Here is a 13,561-nt window from a genome sequence, read left to right as displayed (position 1 = left end):
CTCCGCAATATTACAAAGATTCGCCCTTTCCTCTGTTACTCGTCTGCTAAAACTCTGACTCAGGCCCTCATTCTCTCCCGTCTCGATTACTGCAACCTCCTGCTGTCCGGCCTTCCTGCCTCTCACCTGTCTCCCCTACAATCTATCCTAAACACTGCTGCCAGAGTCACGCTACTCTTTCCTAGATCTGTCCCAACATCTACCCTACTGAAATCACTCTCCTGGCTTCCGATCAAATCCCGTATCTCACACTCAATTCTCCTCCTCACTTTTAAAGCTTTACACTCTTCTGCCCCTCCTTACATCTCAGCACTAATGTCTCGCTATGCACCATCCCGACTCTTGCGTTCTGCTCAAGGATGTCTTCTCTCTACCCCCTTTGTATCTAAAGCCCTCTCCCGCCTTAAACCTTTTTCGCTGGCTACCCCACACCTCTGGAATGCCCTTCCCCTCAATACCCAACTAGCACCCTCTCTATCCACCTTTAAGACCCACCTTAAGACACACCTGCTTAACTAAGCATATGAGTAGCACCGTGGCTAATACTATACACCTGATACATAAAGCTTGGCCCCCTGCAGACGCCCTTACCAGAGCGCCGTCCTACTGTCTCTGTACGTTCTTCCTACCTACAAATTAGATTGTAAGCTCTTTAGAGCAGGGGCTGCTTTTCTTAAATATTATTTTTATGTCTGAAGCACTTATCCCCTTTATGTGTTATTTGTATTATTTGTTATTTATATGATTGTCCCGTGTATTACTGCTGGGAAGCGCTATGTACACTAATGGCGCTATATAAATAAAGACACACATAGATACAACTTCACCGATGTACCCTCCCTAAGAAGCCAGACATTTATATATATATATACAGGGTTACAGGGTTACATTTATATATATATTTGCGTAATGTAAGAAATCTCCAGCGCTTAAACTGACACACAAACCCAGTCATGTTTCGTGACCATTGAACATTAGAAGAACTGCAGGAAATCTTACGTTCCTTTACTTAACATGATCACTCTATATTGTCCAGGATTAACTGGGGGCTCTCTGGGCAGTGTTGGGGTGCAGTGAAAGGCCTGTGGGTGACTGGGGGCTCTCTGGGCAGTGTTGGGGTGCAGTGAAAGGCCTGTGGGTGACCGGGGGCTCTCTGGGCAGTGTTGGGGTGCAGTGACAGGCCTGTGGGTGACCGGGGGCTCTCTGGGCAGTGTTGGGGTGCAGTGACAGGCCTGTGGGTGACCGGGGGCTCTCTGGGCAGTGTTGGGGTGCAGTGACAGGCCTGTGGGTGATCGGGGGCTCTCTGGGCAGTGTTGGGGTGCAGTGACAGGCATGTGGGTGACCGGGGGCTCTCTGGGCAGTGTTGGGGTGCAGTGACAGGCCTGTGGGTGACCGGGGGCTCTCTGGGCAGTGTTGGGGTGCAGTGACAGGCCTGTGGGTGACTGGGGGCTCTCTGGGCAGTGTTGGGGTGCAGTGACAGGCCTGTGGGTGACTGGAGGCTCTCTGGGCAGTGTTGGGGTGCAGTGACAGGCCTGTGGGTGACTGGGGGCTCTCTGGGCAGTGTTGGGGTGCAGTGACAGGCCTGTGGGTGACTGGGGGCTCTCTGGGCAGTGTTGGGGTGCAGTGACAGGCCTGTGGGTGACTGGAGGCTCTCTGGGCAGTGTTGGGATGCAGTGACAGGCTTGTGGGTGACTGGAGGCTCCCTGGGCAGTGTTGGGGTGCAGTGACAGGCCTGTGGGTGACTGGGGGCTCTCTGGGCAGTGTTGGGGTGCAGCGACAGGCCTGTGGGTGGCTGGGCAGACAGAAGACGACACTCCAGTAGTCTTGGCAAAATGTGTTTTAGTTGTGCAAAAGTACAAGGATCAACCTATAGGTCCACACTCAGACCGAAACGTTGGTCCTTGTACTTTTCCACTACTAAAACATGTTTTGTCAATTCCCCTGGCGTGCTGCCTTCTTTCTTCCCAGGAGCTGCTGTACCCCAACTCGCGGGGGCTTTGAGCACCCGTGGCAGCTATTCACCGTAATTGTGAGTGCACCCACCTTCTCTTTTATCTGTGTGTGTGTAAGGGTCAGAAAAGGAACAGCAGAGGTGAGTTGTAGTGGAACCAATAGCCCATGTCACAAACCCCCTTTCAATGCTCGCTGTGCGGCTTCCTTCTGTCACACGCAAAGGGCTCGGTGATGTGACACGCACACAGAAAGGGGAGCTTGTCATTGTGTATCATAAACTGTTATGCAAATACCTCGATTTGTAACTATTAACATAATTTAGCGCTCAGAGACATACACTCATTTCTAATCATCGCCGTGGAATAGAGTCTTGTTCCGTCGCTCTTAGCCTGCAGGAAAGTCTTTCATCAAGATGCTGTAATGTTTTAATAACCTGCCAGCGCACGCCGGCTGTGCCGCTGCCGTGCTGCTCTTACATTGTCCTCATTAAGGAACAGAACAGGTCGGGGAATAATAGGACATTAAAGCATTGCCGGTGTTCACAAACCTTAGGCTTTGATGCACGCATGCTGATGTTACGGGGATGTTCGGTGACAATGGAAGAGGGTTAACCCCGTGAGTGCTGGATTCCTGCAACCGACCCGAGGGTCCTGTACCAGCGCACAGTTTAGAACAAGCTCACCTGGGCCCATTTCTGCTTCCAGTTCTCGGGTCCGTATCTCTGGCGCTCCTTCAGAGCCCACCCGTGGCACGGCAGGTGCAGAGGGATGTCACAGAAAGCCGTCCCGTTGCCACCAAACTCATCGTCCACTTTAAATAACCAGCGCGTCACCTGGAGGTTATCGGTGATCAGCTGTCCCAGGGCGTCCAGGAGCTGCGGGGGGCAGGGAAGGGAGTGCTAGTACATGCACTATACCCACGGGTGCACACGCACAATACCCAGTGATACCCACAGTGATACCCGCACTATACACACGGGTGCACACGCTCAATACCCAGTGATACCCGCACTATACCCACGGGTGCACACGCTCAATACCCAGTGATACCCACTCAATACCCACAGTGATACCCGAACTATACACATGGGTGCACACGCTCAATACCCAGTGATACCCGCACTATACACACGGGTGCACACGCTCAATACCCAGTGATACCCGCACTATACACACGGGTGCACACGCTCAATACCCAGTGATACCCACTCAATACCCACAGTGATACCCGCACTATACACACGGGTGCACACGCTCAATACCCACAGTGATACCCGCACTATACACACGGGTGCACACGCTCAATACCCAGTGATACCCGCACTATACACACGGGTGCACACGCTCAATACCCAGTGATACCCACTCAATACGCACAGTGATACCCGCACTATACACATGGGTGCACACGCTCAATACCCACAGTGATACCCGCACTATACACACGGGTGCACACGCTCAATACCCAGTGATACCCGCTCAATACCCACAGTGATACCCGCACTATACACACGGGTGCACACGCTCAATACCCAGTGATACCCGCTCAATACCCACAGTGATACCCGCACTATACAGATGGGTGCACACGCTCAATACCCACAGTGATACCCGCACTATACACACGGGTGCACACGCTCAATACCCAGTGATACCCGCTCAATACTCACAGTGATACCCGCACTATACACACGGGTGCACACGCTCAATACCCACAGTGATACCCGCACTATACACACGCTCAATACCCACAGTGATACCCGCACTATACACACAGTGATACCGGCACTATACACACGGGTGCACACGCTCAATACCCAGTGATACCCGCTCAATACCCACAGTGATACCCGCACTATACACACGCTCAATACCCAGTGATACCCGCTCAATACCCACAGTGATACCCGCTCAATACCCACAGCGATACCCACACCATACACACAGGTGCACACGCACAATACCCACAGTGATACCCGCACAATACACACAGTGATACATGCACAATACACACAGTGATACACGCACAATACACACAGTGATACACGCACAATACAGAGATACTCGCGCAATACACAGTGATACCCGCACATAACACACGGATGCACACGCACAATATACACAATGATACCCGCACAATACACAAGTGATACCCGCGCAATACACACAGTGATACACACACAATACTTGGTGATACACACTCTATACACAGTGATAGCCGCACAATACAGTGCCCCAGACACAAAAAAAGATATGATTAGAGCAGAGTGGTCTTGTCGTTAAGGGACTGACCTCTGAAGTGGGATGCTATGGTTTAGGTCCTAGTGTCAGCAACCTCTGATCTTGGGCAACTCACCTCATCTCCCTATGCACACATTCGATTGTAAGCTCTTCAGGGAACAGCTGTGAGATTGTATAACTGAGCAGGGAGAGTAGCAGACCTCACCTGCTGCTGGTTATAAATGTCGTATTCCCCTGGCGGGACAGGGACACCGGCGCTGGCAAAGATCCGTTTGCTGCCGGACTTGGTACTGTAGAGATGTGCCAGCTCGGGCTCGGTGCCCAGCACGGGAAGGTCCAGCATGTCCGCCACGGCGAGGTCATCCAGGTGTGGAACTCCGCCCACCACGTACGCCTCCCGCCCGCGCGTCAGGTTGCGGATGCGCTGCAGGGTCTGCGGGCTGTACTTGAGCAGGGTGGACAGGCACATGTGGTGACCCTGTGATTATAGAGAGGAGGGTCAGATGTGTGTGAACTTAACCCCCGCAGCGCTGGAGGGGACAGCTACTCAACAAGTTAAATATAACTAATACAGGGGTGGGCAACGCCAGTCCTCGAGGGCTGCCAACAGGTCAGGTTTTTAGGATATCCCCGATTCAGCACAGGTGGCTCAATCAGTGGCTCAGTAAGACTGAGCCACTGATTGAGCCACCTGTGCTAAAGCTGGGATTGATTGAGCAAGCTGTGCTGAAGCTGCGACTAATTGAGTCACCTGTGCTGAAGCAGGGATATCCTGAAAACCTGACCTGTTGGTGGCCCTCGAGGACTGGAGTTGCCCACCTCCTGCTCTAATATGACATTATAATAGGGAGAGAGATTACCTAGCGAGGCAGACCCTCCTAGGACCACACAGTACTAATGCCAGTGACATGTTTAAGGGGTCATAGTTGGGTGAGCGATGCCTTTTTCTAAATCTGAAACCCACAAGTATTTCTCAATAATGATTTAAAGTTAGTTTGTAAACACAGTGAGCCGAGACTTGGGAGGCGTGTGATCTCCCCTGGCTGCTCCCTTTTGTCTGATATCACTGTGTGTTCAACAAGAGTTTGCACTTGCACCCCCCCCTCTCTCTCGTCCTCTCTCTCCCACCCCCCCTCTCTCTCTCGTCCTCTCTCTCACTCTCCCCCCCTCCCTCTCTCTCTCCCCCCCCCCTCCCTCTCTCTCTCCCCCCCCCCTCCCTCTCTCTCTCCCCCCCCTCCCCTCTCTCTCGTGTGTATTGGCTCGCTGCTAAGGACAGGGCGTACTCCCCCATTCTGTGACTCGGAAAGTAACCCCCTCTCCCCCAAGAAGCCTATATGAATTTAACTCATATAACATTAGTATTAGTTATTTATATATTTTGCACCCCGAGCACTTCTCTCTTAAAATATATATATTTTTCTAGTGATAAAACTCATTATTTTCTTCTCCAACCTCCGAGGTTACCACTTTAGGCCGCTTCATTTTAACCTTCTGGACACTTCACATTTCAAACGCTTATATCTCTTGAACAAAGCATCCAATTTTAAAACTAAAAACAGCTTTGGAACGGGCACAAAGACATCTCTTAAAGTCATCAACAGAATAGAATGGGGGAAAAATGTCGGTCAGCACAGACTGCTGTATTACATTCCAGAGAAATAGCAGATAGATATTTGCTTTGAGTACGGTTACATTTGTTTAAGGAAGCCAATGAGATTGTTACATTCTGTGCAAAAAAATGCAGATCGGCTACCAGGGATTACACATTTAACTCTTTCCACTCCTGGAGACAATTGTGATTTGTGGTGCAGATCGTTACTCAGAGAGGTTTATTTCACCTCAAACCTCGGGAGATTTTATCACTGAAGGAAGGGAGGATGTCGCCAGAGAGCCAGCCCTGATTCCATTATAAAACGCTCTCCAACTCACAAGCGGACGCACACAGGAGCAACATTGTAACAAATTACTGTCATACACTGATGCTGAGAGGGGCAAGATAAAAAATACCTCTCGAAGGGGCAGACTCATCAAGTGCTTGTACCGATCCGGTGTTAACTCCCTTATTAAGGCAGTGGGAGTGAATGCCAGATAAGCACAGCCTATCAGTACCAGCGCTTGATAAAACTGCTCCTAAGAACTTTATTTAATATGTTGGGAAGCAGCTTCCTGGTGTTGGATAAAAGCTCAGCTCCTTTCATATGAACGTGGCTGTCTCAGATGTCAGGTGTCCCAGACTTAAAGGCAGTTTAGCTCTAGGATTGCTTCATACACAGACCCCTTCGACCAACCCAACTTATTCACCATCATCATTATCACAGGACGGCAGGCCCTATACACCACAGATATATTAAAGTATTCACACCTGCATCACATCTTTCCCCTTAGGTATAGTACATTTACACTCTGAATGCTGTATTTATTAGGTCCTTGCCTCTACTTCCCTCTCACACACACACAGCCTGAAGGTCGGAAGTGAAACATGTCACCTGCCCGGATGACGCTCTCGGATTTGGAGTCGGTCTCACTGATTTGAAGCCTGTGTCACGGATTCAAATCTACACATTGTCATTTAAATGCCACTTTTAGTTCTGTCTCCCAAAATGTCACGGAAGTGACGTCTCTGCTTTATCGGACTTTCTGTAGCGCAGTCTGAGAGGCTGCAGCCCGCGTCACTTCTGATCTGGCGTATCCGTGACTCCCACGTCAGACAGGCAAACAATGGTGGCAGATAGTGACCCGCACGCTCTGCACAATGTCCCTCCCTACTGCAAATAAACCACGTGTGAGCACATTCACACTTTCCCCACTATCTTAGCATACAGCGCTTCCACTGCAGCCAGGGTTTCTGGGAAATAACATGCAAATGAGCATGCAGTGCACCTTTTATTCATGTCAAATGTAACCTGGGACCCCTATAAGCCTACGCCTAACATATTACACAGCTTCGCTGCACAGCCTAGGTTATAGAAGTGCAGAGCCAGTAACCCTACCCAAAGACAGCTCTTTCAACCTTTTCAGTGTGAGGCTGGTTATACTGGCTCTGCAATGTGAAGCTGGAAGAGGTTTTAACCACACATTAAATAAGTTATAGTGGGGGAAAAGGTTTAAAAAGCTGTCTGTGAGTAGGGTTACTGGCTCTGCACTTCTTTAACCCAGGCTGGGCTGAAAAGCTGTGTAATGTGGCAGCCATACGCTTATAGGGGGCCCATGTTAAATTAAACATGAAGTAAAAGGCTCATGTGCATGTCATTTCCCAGAATCCCTGGCTGCAGTGGAAGCACTGTATGCTCAGAGATAATGGGGCAGAGCAGGTTTGCAGGTCTGTCTGTGACATGTGCTCACAAGCGGGATCTTTATTTGCCTTCCTGCTGCTAAACTTTCCACCCGTAGTGGCTGCCTGCACCCCCCAACGGATCAACCCCAGACTATAGAGAATGACGTACTGTGAATGTGAATGCGGCTTATTCTGTACAGACAGGTGCAAAAGGCTATACAGTATTCCTAACGCCGTTCTGAAAATGTAAATAGTGCTTTAGCTTTGAAAGGAGGTGCGTGAGCACATGCTGCCCCCCTGGGGGTCTGGGGCTGCTACATTTCGTGTCATTCTCTACACAATCGGTTTTCCAGCAGCAGCCAGGAGTTTAATGCATTTCCTTCCAAATTTATAACCGTGGCCATTATTGAGATTTCCCCCACATGTTATTGTAGGCGTATATTTGCTGGAAGGAGAGAAATGCTGGAGGATTTTTAAATAAGTTCATTGCGTTAAAAAAAACAAAAACAAAAAAAAAAACGAAAATGAACAGGATTTGCAAAGAAAAATAGAAAACAAACGTGATTTCTAAACAAATGTATTTGTGCTGATCTGACTACGTGTGACTGCACCTTTACACAGCACGGAAAGCACTTAATAAGATAAAAAACAATATTTTCCTTTTCAATGGCCCTATTATCTCAAACTAATTTATTATATTGTTTCCCCACCAAAAAATCCATGATTAATATCTGGCTGGGTTGTGACCTCTGTTGTACTTGAGCTGTTTGAATTGATAAAAGCTGTTACGGTGAGATTCTAATCACTCACATCTTTAGTGCCTCGGATACGGCCTCTCTGGGAATACAACTAATTACTACACATCTGTATTTATTTGATCCACGCAGAATAATCCTTCTGTCATTCCGAGAAGAAGCTGGCAGCCTTTTGGATAACGCTAATTCTTCCCCGGCCTCCCTCCTGGCTCAGATTTTAACGTCAAAGCTGCTTGGAAATCAGTGGGTAATATGAAGACACAGAGAGCAGTAATCGCCTGCATGAAGAACAGTGGATTTGGGGGGTGCCACGGATCGGGTACCCCTGTGAGCCCAGACTCCGTTTACCTGCTGTCACTAAAAGACCACTGCGCTCTGTCAAAATAAATGTAATGAACACGGTGAGAGCTGCGCGGGAAGTAATCTGCGTCATGTGGACGCTTCCCCGGTTAACTGGGGCCTTTGTGGTGATCTGGACTTACTGGGGCCTTTGTGGTGATCTGGACTTACTGGGCCCTATGTGTCAGAGCGATACCTTACTGGGCCCTATGTGTCAGAGGGATACCTTACTGGGCCCTATGTGTCAGAGGGATAACTTACTGAGCCCTATGTGTCAGAGCGATACCTTACTGGGCCCTATGTGTCAGAGGGATACCTTACTGAGCCCTATGTGTCAGAGGGATACCTTACTGGGCCCTATGTGTCAGAGGGATACCTTACTGGGCCCTATGTGTCAGAGCGATACCTTACTGAGCCCTATGTGTCAGAGGGATACCTTACTGGGCCCTATGTGTCAGAGCGATACCTTACTGGGCCCTATGTGTCAGAGGGATACCTTACTGGGCCCTATGTGTCAGAGCGATACCTTACTGAGCCCTATGTGTCAGAGGGATACCTTACTGGGCCCTATGTGTCAGAGGGATACCTTACTGGGCCCTATGTGTCAGAGGGATACCTTACTGGGCCCTATGTGTCAGAGCGATACCTTACTGGGCCCTATGTGTCAGAGCGATACCTTACTGGGCCCTATGTGTCAGAGCGATACCTTACTGGGCCCTATGTGTCAGAGGGATACCTTACTGAGCCCTATGTGTCAGAGGGATACCTTACTGGGCCCTATGTGTCAGAGCGATACCTTACTGAGCCCTATGTGTCAGAGGGATACCTTACTGGGCCCTATGTGTCAGAGCGATACCTTACTGAGCCCTATGTGTCAGAGGGATACCTTACTGGGCCCTATGTGTCAGAGCGATACCTTACTGGGCCCTATGTGTCAGAGGGATACCTTACTGGGCCCTATGTGTCAGAGCGATACCTTACTGAGCCCTATGTGTCAGAGGGATACCTTACTGGGCCCTATGTGTCAGAGGGATACCTTACTGGGCCCTATGTGTCAGAGCGATACCTTACTGGGCCCTATGTGTCAGAGCGATACCTTACTGGGCCCTATGTGTCAGAGGGATACCTTACTGGGCCCTATGTGTCAGAGCGATACCTTACTGGGCCCTATGTGTCAGAGCGATACCTTACTGGGCCCTATGTGTCAGAGGGATACCTTACTGAGCCCTATGTGTCAGAGGGATACCTTACTGGGCCCTATGTGTCAGAGGGATACCTTACTGGGCCCTATGTGTCAGAGCGATACCTTACTGGGCCCTATGTGTCAGAGGGATACCTTACTGGGCCCTATGTGTCAGAGGGATACCTTACTGGGCCCTATGTGTCAGAGGGATACCTTACTGGGCCCTATGTGTCAGAGGGATACCTTACTGGGCCCTATGTGTCAGAGGGATACCTTACTGGGCCCTATGTGTCAGAGGGATACCTTACTGGGCCCTATGTGTCAGAGCGATACCTTACTGGGCCCTATGTGTCAGAGGGATACCTTACTGGGCCCTATGTGTCAGAGCGATACCTTACTGGGCCCTATGTGTCAGAGCGATACCTTACTGGGCCCTATGTGTCAGAGGGATACCTTACTGGGCCCTAGCTGGACTTACTGGGCCCTATGTGTCAGAGGGATACCTTACTGGGCCCTATGTGTCAGAGGGATACCTTACTGGGCCCTAGCTGGACTTACTGGGCCCTATGTGTCAGAGGGATACCTTACTGGGCCCTATGTGTCAGAGGGATACCTTACTGGGCCTTGCTGGACTTACTGGGAAGCTGCCCACGGCTTCCGGAGTGAGGATGGTGAATCGCTCGTGCAGGTCGGACGCGTCCTGGGGGATGCCTGATAACACGGCCGCCCGCAGACCCAAGAGCTTGCGGTAATACTGCAGCGTGTCCTCGTCCAGTTCCACCGGGGACACGTAGATGACGTCCACATTGGGGTCTGCAAAAAACAAAGAGGGGTGCGGTATTAAATCGGGGGTTAGTGTCACTGACCTCAATCAAGTAGACCGCATTAATGTCCTGTACCTTTAATTTATCTCCGGATTCAAATAATTCTAATAATACATTTGTGTTTTTTTAAGTTAAACACTGAATCCTGGTGATCAGACCCGGACGTTTATCGGCTACTTACATAAAATCAAGAAAATGTAAAAAAAAAATTATAACTCCATATAACCCCCTTCTATTACCCCATATAACCGCTCCCTATAGCTCCTCCTATAATTCCACATAACTCCTATTGCACTATATAACCCCTCCCTATAACTCCTCCTATTGCGCCATATAACCTCTCCCTGTAACTCCTTCTATTACTCCCAAAATTCTTCTTATTACTCATATAACCTCTCCCTATAACTCCTCCTATTACCCCATATAACCTCTACCTGTAACTCCTCCTATTACTCCCTATAACTCCTCCTATTACTCCATATAACCTCTCCCTATAGCTCCTCCTATTAGTCCATATAACTCCTATTACCCCATATAACCGCTCCCTATAGCTCCTCCTATTACCCCATATAACCGCTCCCTGTAACTCCTCCTATTACTCCCTATAACTCCTCCTATTACTCCATATAACTGCTCCCCAAAACTCTTCATATCGATCCATGTACCTGGTCACAACAATTGATATTATTTATAAACGCGCACTATAAATGCCCACCTGATGCATGGCCGTCCTCCTGCTGCTGTTTTGCTCAGACATTTAGAATGAATGAATCTCTCCTGCCCCCCCCCCCCCCGCCCCCACTTTTGCACTGACAGAGACCCCCAGATGTAACCAGCTCAGACCTGCGATATCACAGAGTCGTCCAATCTGCAGACCCTGCTCCATGCGCAGGTCTGGGGTGTGCGCCCTCTGCGACTCCGAGTACCCTGCAATAGACAAACGGACATCACCAACACCGTTTAAACCAGGGGTGGCCAACTCCAGTCCTCAAGGGCCACCAACAGGTCAGGTATCCTTGCTTCAGCACAGGTGGCTCAATCAGTGGCTCATTCGCAGGGACTGATTGAGACACCTGTGCTGAAGCAGGGATATTCTGAAAACCGGACCTGTTGGTTACCCTCGAGGACTGGATTTGGCCACCCCTGATCTAAAGCACCATCATTATCCAGTGCAGTGTGTCGCTGTAAACGGGTTAATGGCAGCCATCATGCTTCTTAACAGCACTTGGAGAATACACAGCATTCATTTACTAATAAGAAAAACACGCGCTTCTCCACCTCCCGTTCCCACGGGGCGGCAGAGAGGGGCTTCTCGTGGGACTTCGCACACCTATTTGCCTGCACTTTCTCACGGAAACCTCTTTCTAAATTCCCCTAATTCATAAATGTAATTAAATAATTACATTAGTGCTAATTAACATGAAACTGCAGATTATTTAAGCGCAAAAAAAACACTATTCAACTTCTTAATTATTCTTGTTCACACAGCATTTCCTTTTGCTCGGGCGCCCTAGGTGCAGATAAAGCAGGCCATCTGCTGGTAATTAGAACTAAATAATTTCCGACAATGTAGCTTATCATTTTGACTGCACATTTGATTAAAAACAGTGTACAAGCAATAACCCAGAGCGATGGTATCAAGGCGGTGATGGGATGAGAGGGGCCCGGGACGCAGGTTCCAGGAGGCGAGTGTGTGAGCACATTGCAGTACTCACAGACAGAGGTACAGGAACGGGTACGCACAGAGCCGGGCACACGCGCAGAGACACACACAAAGTGCTACACAAACACACATACACAGTACAAGACTTATGCGCAGACAGACACACACAGACACAAAGCTATTCACATCCACAGTCATGTGCAAAAATACAGACACAAATATCTGAGCAAATAGACACACACAGGTGCAGTTAAAAACGCATGCGTAAACACCGTCACATATAGTTACACACACACGTAGACGCATATAGACACACAAACATACTGTTATACACACGGATACATACAGACCTACATGCCGACACACAAACATACTGTTCTAGGCGCGGTTACACACACACACGTGGGCGCATACGGACACACAAACATACTCTTACACACGCGGTTACAAAAACACACGTGGGCGTATACGGCACACAAACATACCCTTATACACGCGGTTACACACACAGACACACGTAGGCGCATAAGTACACACACTGTTCTACACGTGGTTACACACACACACGGGAGCGCATACGGACACACAAACATACTGTCCTACACGCGGTTACACAGCCCAATGCTGTGACACACACACATACTGTCCTACACGCGGTTACATAGCCCCATGCTGTGACACACACACACAAACATACTGTCCTACACGCGGTTACACAGCCCCATGCTGTGACACACACACAAACATACTGTCCTACACGCGGTTACACAGCCCAATGCTATGACACACACACACACACATACTGTCCTACACGCGGTTACACAGCCCCATGCTGTGACACACACACATACTGTCCTACATGCGGTTACATAGCCCCATGCTGTGACACACACACACAAACATACTGTCCTACACGCGGTTACACAGCCCCATGCTGTGACACACACACGTGGGCGCCTACGGACACACAAACATACTGTCCTACACGGGGTTACACAGCCCCATGCTGTGACACACACACGTGGGCGCGTACGGACACACAAACATACTGTCCTACACGGGGTTACACAGCCCCATGCTGTGACACACACACACACATACAGTCCTACACGCGGTTACACAGCCCCATGCTGTGACACACACACACATACAGTCCTACACGCGGTTACACAGCCCCATGCTGTGACACACACACACACATACAGTCCTACACGCGGTTACACAGCCTCATGCTGTGACACACACACACACACACATACAGTCCTACACACGGTTACACAGCCCCATGCTGTGACACACACACACAAGTTTCTTAACTCATTTCACACAG

General features: G+C 49.5%; 1 protein-coding gene across 4 annotated transcripts in view; it reads right to left on the bottom strand.

The window, feature by feature from the left end:
- IQCH (IQ motif containing H) overlaps nt 1–13,561 on the bottom strand; it is a 77,841-nt gene that overhangs the window by 42,837 nt on the left and 21,443 nt on the right. For 3 of the 4 annotated variants that reach the window (XM_075575383.1, XM_075575384.1, XM_075575386.1), the window contains 4 exons: nt 11,412–11,495; nt 10,382–10,557; nt 4,399–4,671; nt 2,636–2,827 (listed from right to left, as the gene is read on the bottom strand). In XM_075575383.1, the coding sequence (XP_075431498.1) occupies nt 2,636–2,827; nt 4,399–4,671; nt 10,382–10,557; nt 11,412–11,495 (725 nt within the window). The remainder of the gene's footprint in view (nt 1–2,635; nt 2,828–4,398; nt 4,672–10,381; nt 10,558–11,411; nt 11,496–13,561) is intronic. The other variant, XM_075575385.1, reaches the window with a different exon arrangement.

The sequence above is a fragment of the Ascaphus truei genome, chromosome 18 (assembly GCF_040206685.1).
Source record: "Ascaphus truei isolate aAscTru1 chromosome 18, aAscTru1.hap1, whole genome shotgun sequence".
NCBI classification, from domain to species: Eukaryota; Metazoa; Chordata; class Amphibia; order Anura; family Ascaphidae; genus Ascaphus; species Ascaphus truei.
This window is presented reverse-complemented; position numbering and strand designations above follow the sequence as displayed.